The sequence below is a fragment of the Malaclemys terrapin genome, chromosome 11, assembly GCF_027887155.1.
Source record: "Malaclemys terrapin pileata isolate rMalTer1 chromosome 11, rMalTer1.hap1, whole genome shotgun sequence".
NCBI lineage: Eukaryota > Metazoa > Chordata > Testudines > Emydidae > Malaclemys > Malaclemys terrapin.
The window spans coordinates 64605969-64618835 of NC_071515.1; the positions used below are offsets into that span (position 1 = coordinate 64605969).

Sequence of the window (12867 nt, forward strand, 5' to 3'; positions counted from 1 at the left end):
CCTACTCTGCAAGCACCAGGGGCAGGGGGCTCAACCCTCAACCGACCCACTCCCCCCCCTTCCCCCAAGTCCCCATCCTTGATCTGCCTCTTCTCCCCCATACCTCCTCCCCCTTTACTTCCCACGCTGAGTCCTCACTCCTCCCCCTCCCTCCCCTGCCTTCTAAACTCCGCAAGCCAGCTGATTGCCCCAGGCAGGAGGTAGGGGAGGGAGGGGGAGCCTGCACGCCGAGTCCTTGCTCCTGCCCCCAAAACGCCGCAAGACAGCTGATTGCCGTGGGCAGGAGGCGGGGGAGAAGGGGGAAGGGACTGATCCACGGGGTCTGCCGGCGGGTGGGAGATGCTGTGGGGGCGGAGGGGAGGGGGAGTAGGGAGGCTTTCAGCTGTGGAGAAAGCAGGCAGCCAAACAACGTGATTGGAGCATTGCACAACTTTAAATGAGCATGTTCCCTAATTGATCAGCAATGTAACAATGAAACGTTAACCGGGACGACTTAAAGTGAGGAGTTACTGTACACTGGTTTGATACATTTTCACTTTGGTACCAAATGTAATGGTGAAATTATGGATGGATAAAAACCAAATTCTGTGTAGCATTTGTATCTAAAGAACATCTCCTTTTAATCTCATCCTTGGTGGAACTGGTTAAGCTTCCTAGATATACATAAAATTGTACTTCTTCTTTGCTGCTGCATGTCAACGCTTTATCTGTTTTCCCTTTTCCAATATACAGCCTCCTTATCTTACAGCAAACTTTGACTTGAACCTGTTGCTTAATTTTCCATCAATTCTGACAATACTAGAGGATTTGTACAGTTTCATAATTGCAGTTATCCTATATAATAAACCATGTGATTTTTGTGGCTTTCCATAATGTTTTCCGTCAAACTGAATCAAATACCTTCATGTAGTTGATGAAAACAGCAAACATCTTAAATCTCCATTGTCCCTTTTTTCCATCAACTGTCAGAGCATGAATCAGCCTAGTCTGGTGATTTCTCCTCCTGCTGATAATAGCCCACTTTAGTTGATTTGTCTCGTTAGACTTGGTAAGGCAACCCCCATCTTTTCATGTTCTCTTTGTGTGTGTGTGTGTGTGTGTATAGGTATATATATATCTTCCTACTGTATTTTCCACTCCATGCATCTGATGAAGTGGGTTATAGCCCACGAAAGCTTAGGCCCAAATAAATTTGTTAGTCTCTAAGGTGACACAAGGACTCCTAGTCTGAAGCTGCACTAAATCTTACCTACCGCTTCCTCTAAAAGTGGCCTGAATCTGTTGACAATAGCTTTCCCGGTATTTATAATAATCTTACGGCTCTATAATTATTCACCTTGGTAGGATCTCTTTTTTTCTGAATTGCTACAACTATTGCCTTTAGCCAGTCATTGGTATCTCCTTTTGTTCCCATACCCTATGATATATTTTTTCCAAATGCTTTGAATAGTGCTTTTCTGCCAGCTTTTAGCAGCTTAGCTGTTATATTGTCTAATCCTGTAGCTTTCCCATTTTTAGCTGCCTGACTTCTCTTTCTATTTCTTCTCCTGATGGTAGTTCCAGGCTGGTAGCTATTCTACACTGCAAACTGCCCTGTTCATCCAGCATGTCTAGAATGCTTGCATCTGGATGAAATACAGGCTTCAGCACTTTAAGATGCTCCTTCCATATTTCCAGCACCTCTTTAGCATTTGTTGTTAGTTCACCAGTAGCCTTTCTTATGACCTGCATCATTGGCCTGATTGTGTGTCCATACAGCGTAATCATTTTTTATATTGTTCTGATGTCTTGTTTTCTTGATGCCTCTCCTAGTTGTTGAGCCGCTTCTTTCCAGCACTTTTGCTTGTTCAGTCTTCACTGTTTTGCACACTTTTACTTCTTCCTTTTTCCTAGCAGTCTTGGCTTGTTTACACTTTTCTTGTAATGTTCTTGTTTCATTGTTGTCCAGCTTTCCCATGTTTTCTTACACGTTCCAATAACTTCCTCCACTGTATTTTGTACTGCTTCCTATAATATTTCCCATCTGTTCTGTAGTGACATTTCTTCATCATAAATTAATGGCCTGAAATGCCCTCCAAGCATCATCTTGTATGCCTCCCTCACAGAGCTATCCTTTGACTTATCAAGATCAAATTTGGCTCCAATTGCACCCATCTTTGCTTTGCACTTTAACTTAACCTTTCCCATTAGTTGTTCATGATCACTGCCATGCTCGGCACTTCTGTAGACTTTAACATCCATCAATTATCTTCTATGCTTTTTACTGATAATCATGTGGTCAATCTGGATTTTAGTTTTCCCATCTGCTGAGTTCCATATAACCTTGTGCATATCTTTGGTAGGACTTGTTTTCCTCACAATGTGCCTCTCACGGCTAGTTCTTAACCTTTCCTCATTATCCTTTGTAATATTGTCTAGGTATGGCTAAGTCTAATACTGCATATTGCTGTGTCCAACAGAAATAATAGCTTTTGCTTGCAGTTAACTAGCACATTTAATTGCATTGTGGGGCACGTAATTTCCTGCCTAGTACCTAGAACTAAACAGGTGTCACAACAATACAAGCTGTGTATTTCTAAAGCTTCAAACTGTAATTCAAATCCTACTTATTGTTCCCAAGAGAAGAACAAATGTTGAATAAGATAAGTTATTTGTCATAAGAATTTGGGACATTCGTTCCATACAAATATTGGCATTAATACAAATAATAAAAAGAAGAGCTCTGTGTAAGCTAAAAAGCTTCTCTCTTTCACAAACAGAAACTGGTCTAATAAAAGATAGTACCTCACTCACCTTGACATTAATAGAGACATTGTCTTTTCATTTTCTTTTGTAAAGGATATAAGCAGTGTTAAAACCAAAGAAAAATTATTAACACAAATTTCAAAGATTTTTATTATGACATGAAATAAAACTTGAATTTGTAGAATTAATTGGAGCAGATATTCATTATATTGATAATGAGGGATACAGGCAGAACTGGTGATATCTTACCTATTGTTAAAAGAGAATCAGACTGAAGAAGTAAAAAATACAACTATAGAAAAGTGCAGGAACTTGTTCATTTTACGTTGCTTGCTCATACTATGAATCTCCACTGATTCCTAAATTTTCCAAGAGTCTTATTATAGCATTTGTGTTAAATTTCAAATACCATAATATTAAGATCATGGGGGAGGAAAAGAATCATAGCTTGTTAGATACTATACCAGATATATACAATATGTTTATTCTGGTACTCTCAACTGGGTTTAGGTTATTTTTCTCAGGCTAATACTGAGGAATGTAAGTTGTTCCATGTAGTGATAATATTTTGCTTGTATATAGTACTTTTCATCCATAGATATCAAAGTGCTTTATAAAGACATTATTATCCCCTGTTTACAGATGGGTAAATGGAGACACAGAATTGATATGACTCCCCCAAGGTGTCACAGCTGGTCAGTGGCAGAGCTGGGAATGGAAGTCAGGTCCTATTCCATCATACAGGGGTCTGATGTCTCCCACTGAACATTTCTGTGTAGTTTAGAATCAGGATTCACAAACACAAGCTGAAATTGAATGTCTACCTTGTAGTTGAGTGCAAGAGCTTAAGGTTAAGAGTCACACTGCCTCTTTGTTCCTGCAGCAGATTAGCATGTTCAAGGGTGGTGCAAAGTGGCCTTGGGGCTATGCACCACCTGGAATCACCTGACCACAAGATTACGCTTCGTGGAGGTGGTGAAAAAATTGAGTGTGGGAGAGCTGGGGCTCCAGGGAACCAGTCTGACCTGCCTCTGCACAAATCAGATATGAAGCCAGTGCTTTTTATCCTTAGAGTTGTCAGTTACCTTTGGGAAATAGACCTGAAAATAGAGGAAGAGAAAAGGAAATTATCTTGGGACCAAACTTGTAAACAGTATAATCTTCTTTTTCCCCTTTACACTGTTTGTTTGAACACATGAAGTGAAGTATAGGGCACAATTGGAGAGCTGTTTCTCAGTCAACATCATACAGATTTCTGTTACCTTTATGTTGTTTTATTTCACCTCAAACATTTTAAATTCTCTTTGGCCCTGTCAATTTAAAAAAAAAAGTAAAAGTAAAATTTCTGGGATCAGTTCTTCACATGAAACTAATAATTATCTCACCATATTCCTTAAGTTTTGCAATATGATGCATATCATTGGTCTCATCGGAGGATTCTGGTCGTCTTTCCTTCCCCCGCTCCCAAAGTGAGCAATGCTAGATTGGATTTACTGGACACTGAAAGCTTCTGTGTGACGAACAGGTACAATGAGGGCCATAGAGGCTTCCCCATTGTACTACCATTCTACCTCCAACACTCTGAAGGGTTTACTCCTCCCTAACAATGTCAGTAGTTCTGCTCCAGGCCATTGTATTGTTTGAAATAAGTTGGAAGACTCCAAGATCCTATGTGGCGATGCAGGGCTCTTATGTTGAGACATATTGATGTCACATATTTAAACAGCGTATAGAGAAGTAGGGTGTTTATCACTGGGTCATACTGACTGGTGAACTCCACTCCAGCTAGTTATAACTGGATTTGGAATGTCTTTTGAGGCAGAGGAGACTGGGGGTTGAGCAGAGGGAAACACTAGGATCAGCCAATTTTGTGGAGAACTTTTAAGCTCAGATTTATGTTCTGTTATTGTTTAAATGAAGTCACCCCCCCCCCAGAAGAGGGTAAATTTGGATTATTATCTGTTGCGAGGTTGGATCTCTCCCTCAATGTGCATTCTTTAACTTCATTCTTCAACTATCAGAAGTGGTAGAAAAGGTTGTTTTTCTGATGTGGACATCTGCACACTAACAACTAGATCTAGGCCATTAATTCATTTATAGGCCATCAGTGACATGCAAATTAGGAACCACTTTTGATCACTACCTTCCTTTTATCAATCTATTTGCCCTCTTTCATTCATAACAATTACAGTAGAACTTCATTAATTTACACATCCATACATCCAGGAAGTTATGCACAATAAACCAATGGTCTCTCTCCACTTCTCTCCACTTGTCAGCCAATATTTAAAAGCAGGATGATATACTTAGGTCTCATATTACCAAGACATAATTTTTTTCTCAAAGTAGAACAGAAGAATTATTCATCTAAAATTTGAAGTATTAAATTAAATAATTACAGCTAAACTAGTTTTATAAAATAACTGTACAAAGTAAATTTTGTGAGGGGCTATTCTTCCTTTGTTATTGTCTGTTCATTTACTTGCTAATTTGCAAAAGCATTTTCTTATCTATTAGTGCAAATCCACTCTACTTGATTTCTGCTTTTCAGTCTTCAATTTAAGGTTAAAATAAGGTTAGCTGTCTGTGTACGAATGTACCCCAATTGTTAAGCAGTTCAGCTGTCAGTTTACTGCACAATATAAAAATGTAACACTTTTTATCTTGTAACACTTAAGTTCAACTCTGACTCCAGTAATCTACAAAATATATATAATCTACACAATATATGTATGGATTTTTATGTTTCTAGTTGAATATATATTCAACTGGAAATATAAAAATCTATCAAGTTAGTTGGGGACCTGGAAAATGTTAGCCCTTCAATGAATAACTCAATACCATTTAAAATGGAAATGGAAAAGAGATGGTAGACTATTCTGCAATGTAATAATAAACATTAAGGGGGAAAAGAGAGCCTTTAACAACAGACAGAAAATATACTATATGGTATGCATACAAATTCATATTTAGACTAAAATATGAATTGCAGTCTTCTGATAGCTTACATGATGAGCAGCTTGTCTTTCCATGAATTAACTGTGCATTTGGGGAATTCAAAAGAGTATTTCTGAGTCTGTTGGTGTCAAACCAACATCTTACTAAAAATGTACATAATTTGAGACGTTGACAGAGTGGATACCTACACTAAAAGATCACAAATTTGGTTTTATTTAAATACTGTCTTAGCATTAGGAGAGTTTTACTCTTCAAACATTACACAGTATAGTTGTTTGAAGATGTCTGTTTTTCTAAACTAGATGGTTAAAAACAAAGCTTAGAAATACTAAATTCAATTTAAAGTTATAAAATTCAATTTATAACCAAAATTACTTGGCAAGCATATGAATTGTCGGAATTCTGAGAAAAGTGGGTGCAGCTGTCTTTTTGGGTATCCTTTCCATATACTGTCCAGTGTATTTTCAATGATTTTAATAAGGCATTTAATAATGTTTCTCAGAGGAAACTAGTGAGTTATGCAAAAACAAATCTGGTGTCCTAATAAAATTGGTGATCTGGATTGAAAGTTGGCAAACTAGCAGGGTACATAGGGTCATAATAAATGGAATCTGACCCTTTTTGAAGGCTGCAAGTAAGTTTTCACAGCGCCAGTTCTATGTAACTTTTATCTAAATGATTCAGAAATGGGAATGCGATGTATGGTGTCCAAATTTGCAGGTGATCACAGAAACACAGGTGGTGGGTGGTAGGCACTGAGAAGAGTGCTGCTAAACGGTGAAAGGAATTAAGAACTGTGGAATTTGATGGTAATAAGTGCAAGGTAATAATTGCTTCTGAAGGGAGAAATGTTTGCAAAAAATACCTTAAATAATGTATTAATGGAAGCTGAGGTGGGGAGAGGCTATAGTAATAGTATGCAGGAGATTGAAGGTAGCGACTCAGTATGTGGGATCAGCAGCAAGAAAGGCTAATAAGGTTCCATGGTGTATAAACGGGGATTAGGTATAAATCAAGAGAGATAATAGTTCTACTCTGTAAAGCCCTTGTAAGACTACACTTGGAATACTGTGTCCAATACTGGGCTTTGAATTTAAAAAAAGGTTATTCTTTGGAAGGTACACAAGAAGTCAACAAGTCTTATTTGGGGATTAGGAGGTCTGTTTTGTGAGAAAAGGTTTTAAGAGTGGAACATGGTTAGCCTTGAAAAAATGAAGAGTGAGAGGAGAGTTGATTAGAGTAAGTATTTAAAGGGTTCCTACTGACTGAGACCTTGAGGAAAGACCTGTATAGATTACAAAAGGATGGCATAATAAGAGCTCTCACTCTGAATTTGGTTAAGGATAAGTTTAAGAGGGAGTGGGGGGAGAGATGTCATTTCCTGAAGACAGCAAGTAGGCCGTGGATACTACTGAGAGAAGTGGCTGAAGCAAGCGTTTTTGACAAAATTTAAGAGAAGCACAGATCTTTATTTGGAGGGGGTGGGGGTGGTTGATTTCAGTGGACTTAAAACCAGCCTGTACTCTTCAAGAGTAATGGTAATGGTAATGGCAAAGCTCCTATTGACTTCAACTGGACCAGGATTGCACCCTAAGTCAATTATGAGATAATTCTGCTGCAAAGCAGATTTCTCTTTTTTCTCTATTGGAGTCAGGGAATATATTTGTGAACCAAAGGGAGAAGGGTCTGCCACTTGACTGTGATTCTAGAGTTGTGATTCTAGACTTTCTGTCCTAAGTCATTTATCAGCAGAATAGGCAAAGCCAAAATTTGAACCCAACAGAAAAGGTACTTTCAGACAGAGGGGAGTCAGTTATGTAGGAAGACAAAACCCAATGCCATAGAGGAGAATTGCTGTAATCTACTGGTAGTTTGGCTAATAATGATACTGTGCATATGTAATATATACCTGATATTCTGGTAGCAATGAGTTCTTTCATATGTTATGCTTATAAGTTTATCTAAAGCAACGAGTGATCAAGGACATATAAGATAAATATAATTGGAGATTTGTGTCCTGACAAGCAATAATGACTTTCAGTTAGCAATACCTTTTAATCTCATGTATTAATGGGTCCATTTACCTAATTACTTTTTTTTTTAAATGAGATTTCTGGAAGTACCAGCTATTTCCATAAATGACGTTTCAGCACAAGAAAATGAGAATTTACTGGGGTTTCCTTTCTGGAAGTAAGGAAGTGATTGCAGGGGTCGACATTTAAAAAAAAATATCAGCATTCACTACCATTTAGTAACATCTGAGATGCCAGGCTCTCTCTTTTTGCTGAGCATGTGAAATAATTGCGTGGAATCTCTTGTCAAATGTGGACTTACTAATGGAGGTCACAGTATTCCTAGAAAATGTACCACATATAGTTCTGTAACCCAGCATTCCATCGCTCATATCTACCAAGATATGATGGTGCAGGGGTAGGGGTGAGGGGTCTATTTGGCTATTCAGATTATTTTTCCAATAAATCTTGTGGTTACCATTAAACAGAAATAATAATGGAAAAGATTAATATTATTCTCTTATTCTTGTGACGTATTATGGTTAGTAGGACTGAGAGACATGATCTCTATTTGAAATTGGCTCATGGCCTTAGCAACTTGTGTTAAGGTAGGTTTTCCCTCTCCCCTTAGAATGTATGGGAGGTAAGATTTGTTCTAAATGGCTCATTTTCTGTAAATCAGTATTTTACCAGTCTGAAAAAATCTGTTTTTTATTAGTCTGTATGAAAGAACGTGTAATCACTATATCCCTAATCCTTCGCTATGCATATAGGAAATACTCATTGAATTGGGGTGGCAGTGTGTCCTAGTGGCTAGAGCATTAGACTCGGACTCGAGACCTAGATTCTATTTCCAACTCTGCCATTGGCCTGCTGGGTGACCTTGGGCAAGTCACTTCACCCCCCTGTGCCTCAGTTTTCCCTGGGGAATATGGGAATAATGATATTTATCTCCTTTGTAAAGGGATGAGTGATGTCCTGATGAAAAAGCGCTATGTAAACAAGAAGTAGGCATTATTATTATAGACTTCACTAGGAGTCTTACTTGTTTTTGAGCTGTAGCATTTGCCTCTAAAATCCCAACAATTTTACAATAATTACATGTAATATATCAGGTTTTTTTTAAAATGTGTAACCTAATGCTTCTTTGTTTGTTTCTTTTTAGATGAACTTACAAATTCATCAGAAACCAGATTGTCTTTAGAAGATCTCTTCAAAAAAGAGTTCATAGTTCATAATCCAGAAGCCAAATGGATAAATGGTATGTGTATATATTAGCAAGCACTTTGAATACAGATAGAAGCATTTTTATGATGAACCAAAACACTGTCATTAGTGAAGCCATGAAAAAGTCATAAACAACCACTGGTTCATTAGAAGTTTTGTCGTGTTTGCAGTGTGTTACTGATTTTTAATATATACTCTATATGAATATCTGGTAACCAAGGTATTGTGTTAATGCTACATATGGAAATTGATCCAGATTACCTCGGTCATATTGCATGGTGTTTTTTAATTGTACCAGCAGTTCCACATCACTTGTGAGAACTTTTATGAATATGCAGGAACTCTTTTGAAACTGAACCTTGTCTGTGGATTCACAACAAAATCAGGCCATTGAAAGAACAGGTTTATTCAGATCTGAACTTCAGGGTGTGCAAATGGTTCTGACACATAACATATGGAAACACATTTCAGTTTGAACTTCAACATAGTTTTACAGCTCTAGTTATTCTCTGATGCCTGTGCATTGTATTTCAGGTTCTGTTTGTTTAGATGCTTTAGAATTGTGCATAATATTCTAAAAATAATACATAGTGTTAAGACTCGTATCGCCTGAAAAAGCCTTTGTCATCTAATTGAAATCTTTATTATGATTTTTTCTTGATCAGATACAATGTTTTACATTCTTTCTGTTAGCAAGAAATTTTCAAATAACACTGTGTCCTTCCCCGTCTTTGTGTCATCATAATTGTGTAGCATTCAAGGTATTATAATCAGAGGAATAACAATAGGCTTTGTGCAAAATAAAGTATTTGAAGAAGAATTATGAAAATAGGAAGTCTTGTTATGTGGTTGCAGAGTTTATAAGTTAAGTGTAATCAGAATGGATTATCCTTCACATTGAAAAGGTAGATATTTAAAGATACCAAAGCTAGCTTCCATGGGGGAATCAGTAAGAATTAGAAACACCGATTGCCCAGTAAAAGGACTCTATAGAATTAACCTTGACAACCTTCTCTGGAGACTGAAGTGGAGTTGCATCTCCCAAGTGGAAATTCCTAGGTATGTTTTGCTTCAGGCAAGGGAATAGATGGGGAGGGTGGGCTCTTTCATGAAATGAAGCATGCAGTCACTCTCCATCTTTGAGGAACCAACCCTTGGTCCTAGTCCTGCCTTCCCCCTGCCCTTCCATTTATGGGGAGGTTGGCCTACACAGTAGCACTATCCTGGAGCAACTGTGTTCATGGGAATGCCAGGATTCCCAGTGCATCTATTCCCTGAATAGGTGCGCAAGAGAGAAGAAGGAGCCTTGCTTTGTCTCACCCTCCACCCTGCTTTGCCATGTTTGTTGCAATTCCAATTACCTTACTCTATGATTAAATGAATCTTCTCTATAGAATATTGATTAAGCCCTTCTCCTGTGCATGAAACTGAATAACTCTCTCATTCACAGCAAACACATGGTGTGAGCAGCCTGCACACGAGTGCAGCTAATTAAGAAAAAATATTTTTGAGTGAAAATTATATTGCATTGAACCAGAGATATAGAGAATACTCAAGGATACAAATACTGCCGCAGTCACAAATAACATAACAGAGACAGTGAAGCCTATCTTCAAAAACTGCTCAAGACACTAGCAAAAATCAATGGCTTAATGGAGACAGAATATTCTCTACTTCTGCTTGCACAAGTAATTGCACGTGCATGTAAATACACAATTGATTTTGCATGTGGACTTTGTCCTCTTAAAAAAAATTGCATTGGTAACAGCACTGGCCTTTAAAGTGATTACTTAAGGTAGATAGTTATTTATTGGGAGTGAACTTTGGTGCAAGTTTCATTGTTAGTACTATTCCCTTATTACTGAACAGATATTTAATATTACTTGCCTAATTATTTTACTGAGTCTTAATAAATGTGTACAATGTAGCTCTGATATATGAAATATTTATTTTTCTCTAAAACAAAGGGTAACGTAACTTAATAAAGTGGCATGATTGGTTTTGAGGTCTATTAAATATTGTTTATATACAGTGCATGCTTGTGTATTGTCATTTTGGGCTCAATCCTGTTGTCCATACTCAAGAATATCTGCCCTAGACTGCAGTGGGGTTTTGCTGAAGGAAAGATTAAAATGATAAATGCTTGCCTAGCATGAGCGCTTCTTTGGGTAGAACTGCTGCTTTGGCAGTGGGATCCACCTTAAAGAAGCACACTTAATGAAAGCTAGTCTTTAGTGTTATCACAAAATGCAGGTATCATGGCTAATCATCTTTTCTCTAATGATATCTTGTAATTTTACACACTTTTCCATCTACTGTGTTAGGCACTTTTAAAGAAAGAAAAGACCTATGTTTTATTAGCAATAGGTTTGTATAAATCCCACAAATTCCTCAGCCAAAAAAAAAAAGGGGGGGGGGTTTCTAACATCCCTAAATTAATATCTGCAGTCTCTTTCATGAGGAAGAAGAGTCTGAGTTTGATCGCATGAGAGAAGGGGGTTTGGATTTATTTACTTATTGGGTAAGTTCCTAGGGGCGTGTCTAAGAATGTGGGGATAGTTGCTAGGTTTAATTGATTATTTGTTGTTAGCATATATCAGAAGCACCAATAATTCTTTAGATAAGCTCTTATTTTTCTATATTTTGTTTTAATAACTAAAATTAATCTATATATTTCATATTCAAAACAAGAGAGAGACCTAATTAGCCACTCCTTTTCCTCCTTCTGTTTTTTTTTTTAAACACCTATTCTTAATCCAAGTGCTGATCTCCTCTTTGCATTTTAACAACCAAGTGATGGTTGGATATACATAGTAAATGAGATATACAGCTGGGTGTTGTCAGTATATTGTTACAGTGAGGCTTTTGTTATCTCCTAGATATTGAAGAGCAAGGGTGGGCAGGATAAGTCTGTGTAGAGGTGAGGGGTGTGGAGGAAGAGGTCCTGAGGTCCTATTGGGGGAAAAACAATTGTACACACTATCATGTTGAACAATTTAAGGGCTAGATCTTGTGCCTGGATCCATTTTTCATAACATCATTATAGTGGTATGGTAGTTAAGATTGCATCACAACTTCTGTTTAATGGACATTTCTAAGTCCTCTAAAATCGACATGCTTAGACAATTCCTTTCAAATCTGGTATGCCTCAGAAAGGTCTAGCATAGGGATAGGGTCCCAGATTTGGGGTCATTTGAGCTGGGGTCATGGAGATATATGCCCCGGAAAAAAATGTCCATCTTTCAAAAATTTTCTAGGTGGGATTTTTGTGCAGAGCTTGAGATCAAACTATTGATGTGATGCAGGTCAAAATCATCTCAGTCTATTGAGTTTTACCCAAGGTAGTGCATGGCATCCACTAAATCTTTGCGGGACCCAAATTGACTATGGTATTTAAGAAAATGTACTTTTTTATGGTGCATACGCGCCAATACTGGGGAAAAAAATAGCTGGAGGAATTCCGTTCCCACCATTTTGTATGCTTTAAAGCTCAACTCTTTCTGAAGTGCTCTAAAATCTGAATGGTTGCTCTGCAGCATAGGAGCTGGGATATGGGGCCTTGTTCCTCTGGAGTGTCTTAGCCACGGTCACTGCCTCCTGTGTGTGTGCCAGGATCTGGAAGGCGTTTGCCCATCTACAGAGGTTGGATCCCCACTTCTTATCCCCCTCAGGAGTGAAATGGGAACATACGCTTTGGGCTTGTCTGCACTTAAAATGCTACCGCGGCAGTGCTGCAGCTGCGCTGCCATAGTGTTTCAGTGTAGACGCTACCTATGCCAGGAGGAGAGGTTCTCCTATCTGTATAGGTAGTCCACCTCCCTGAAAGGCAATAGCTGGGTCCACAGAACAATTCTTAACTACATCACTCAGGGCTGTGGATTTTTCACATTGCTGAGCAATATAACTGGGTTGACCTAATTTTCTA

The 12867-nt window shown here is 38.1% G+C and overlaps 1 protein-coding gene across 2 annotated transcripts in view; it reads left to right on the plus strand.

Moving 5' to 3' along the window:
- DPP10 (dipeptidyl peptidase like 10) overlaps window positions 1-12867 on the plus strand; it is a 399831-nt gene that overhangs the window by 90326 nt on the left and 296638 nt on the right. The window contains exon 3 of one of the 2 annotated variants that reach the window (XM_054044799.1): window positions 8881-8976. In XM_054044799.1, the coding sequence (XP_053900774.1) occupies window positions 8881-8976 (96 nt within the window). Of the gene's footprint in view, window positions 1-8880; window positions 8977-12867 lie in introns of those variants that run through there. The other variant, XM_054044800.1, reaches the window with a different exon arrangement.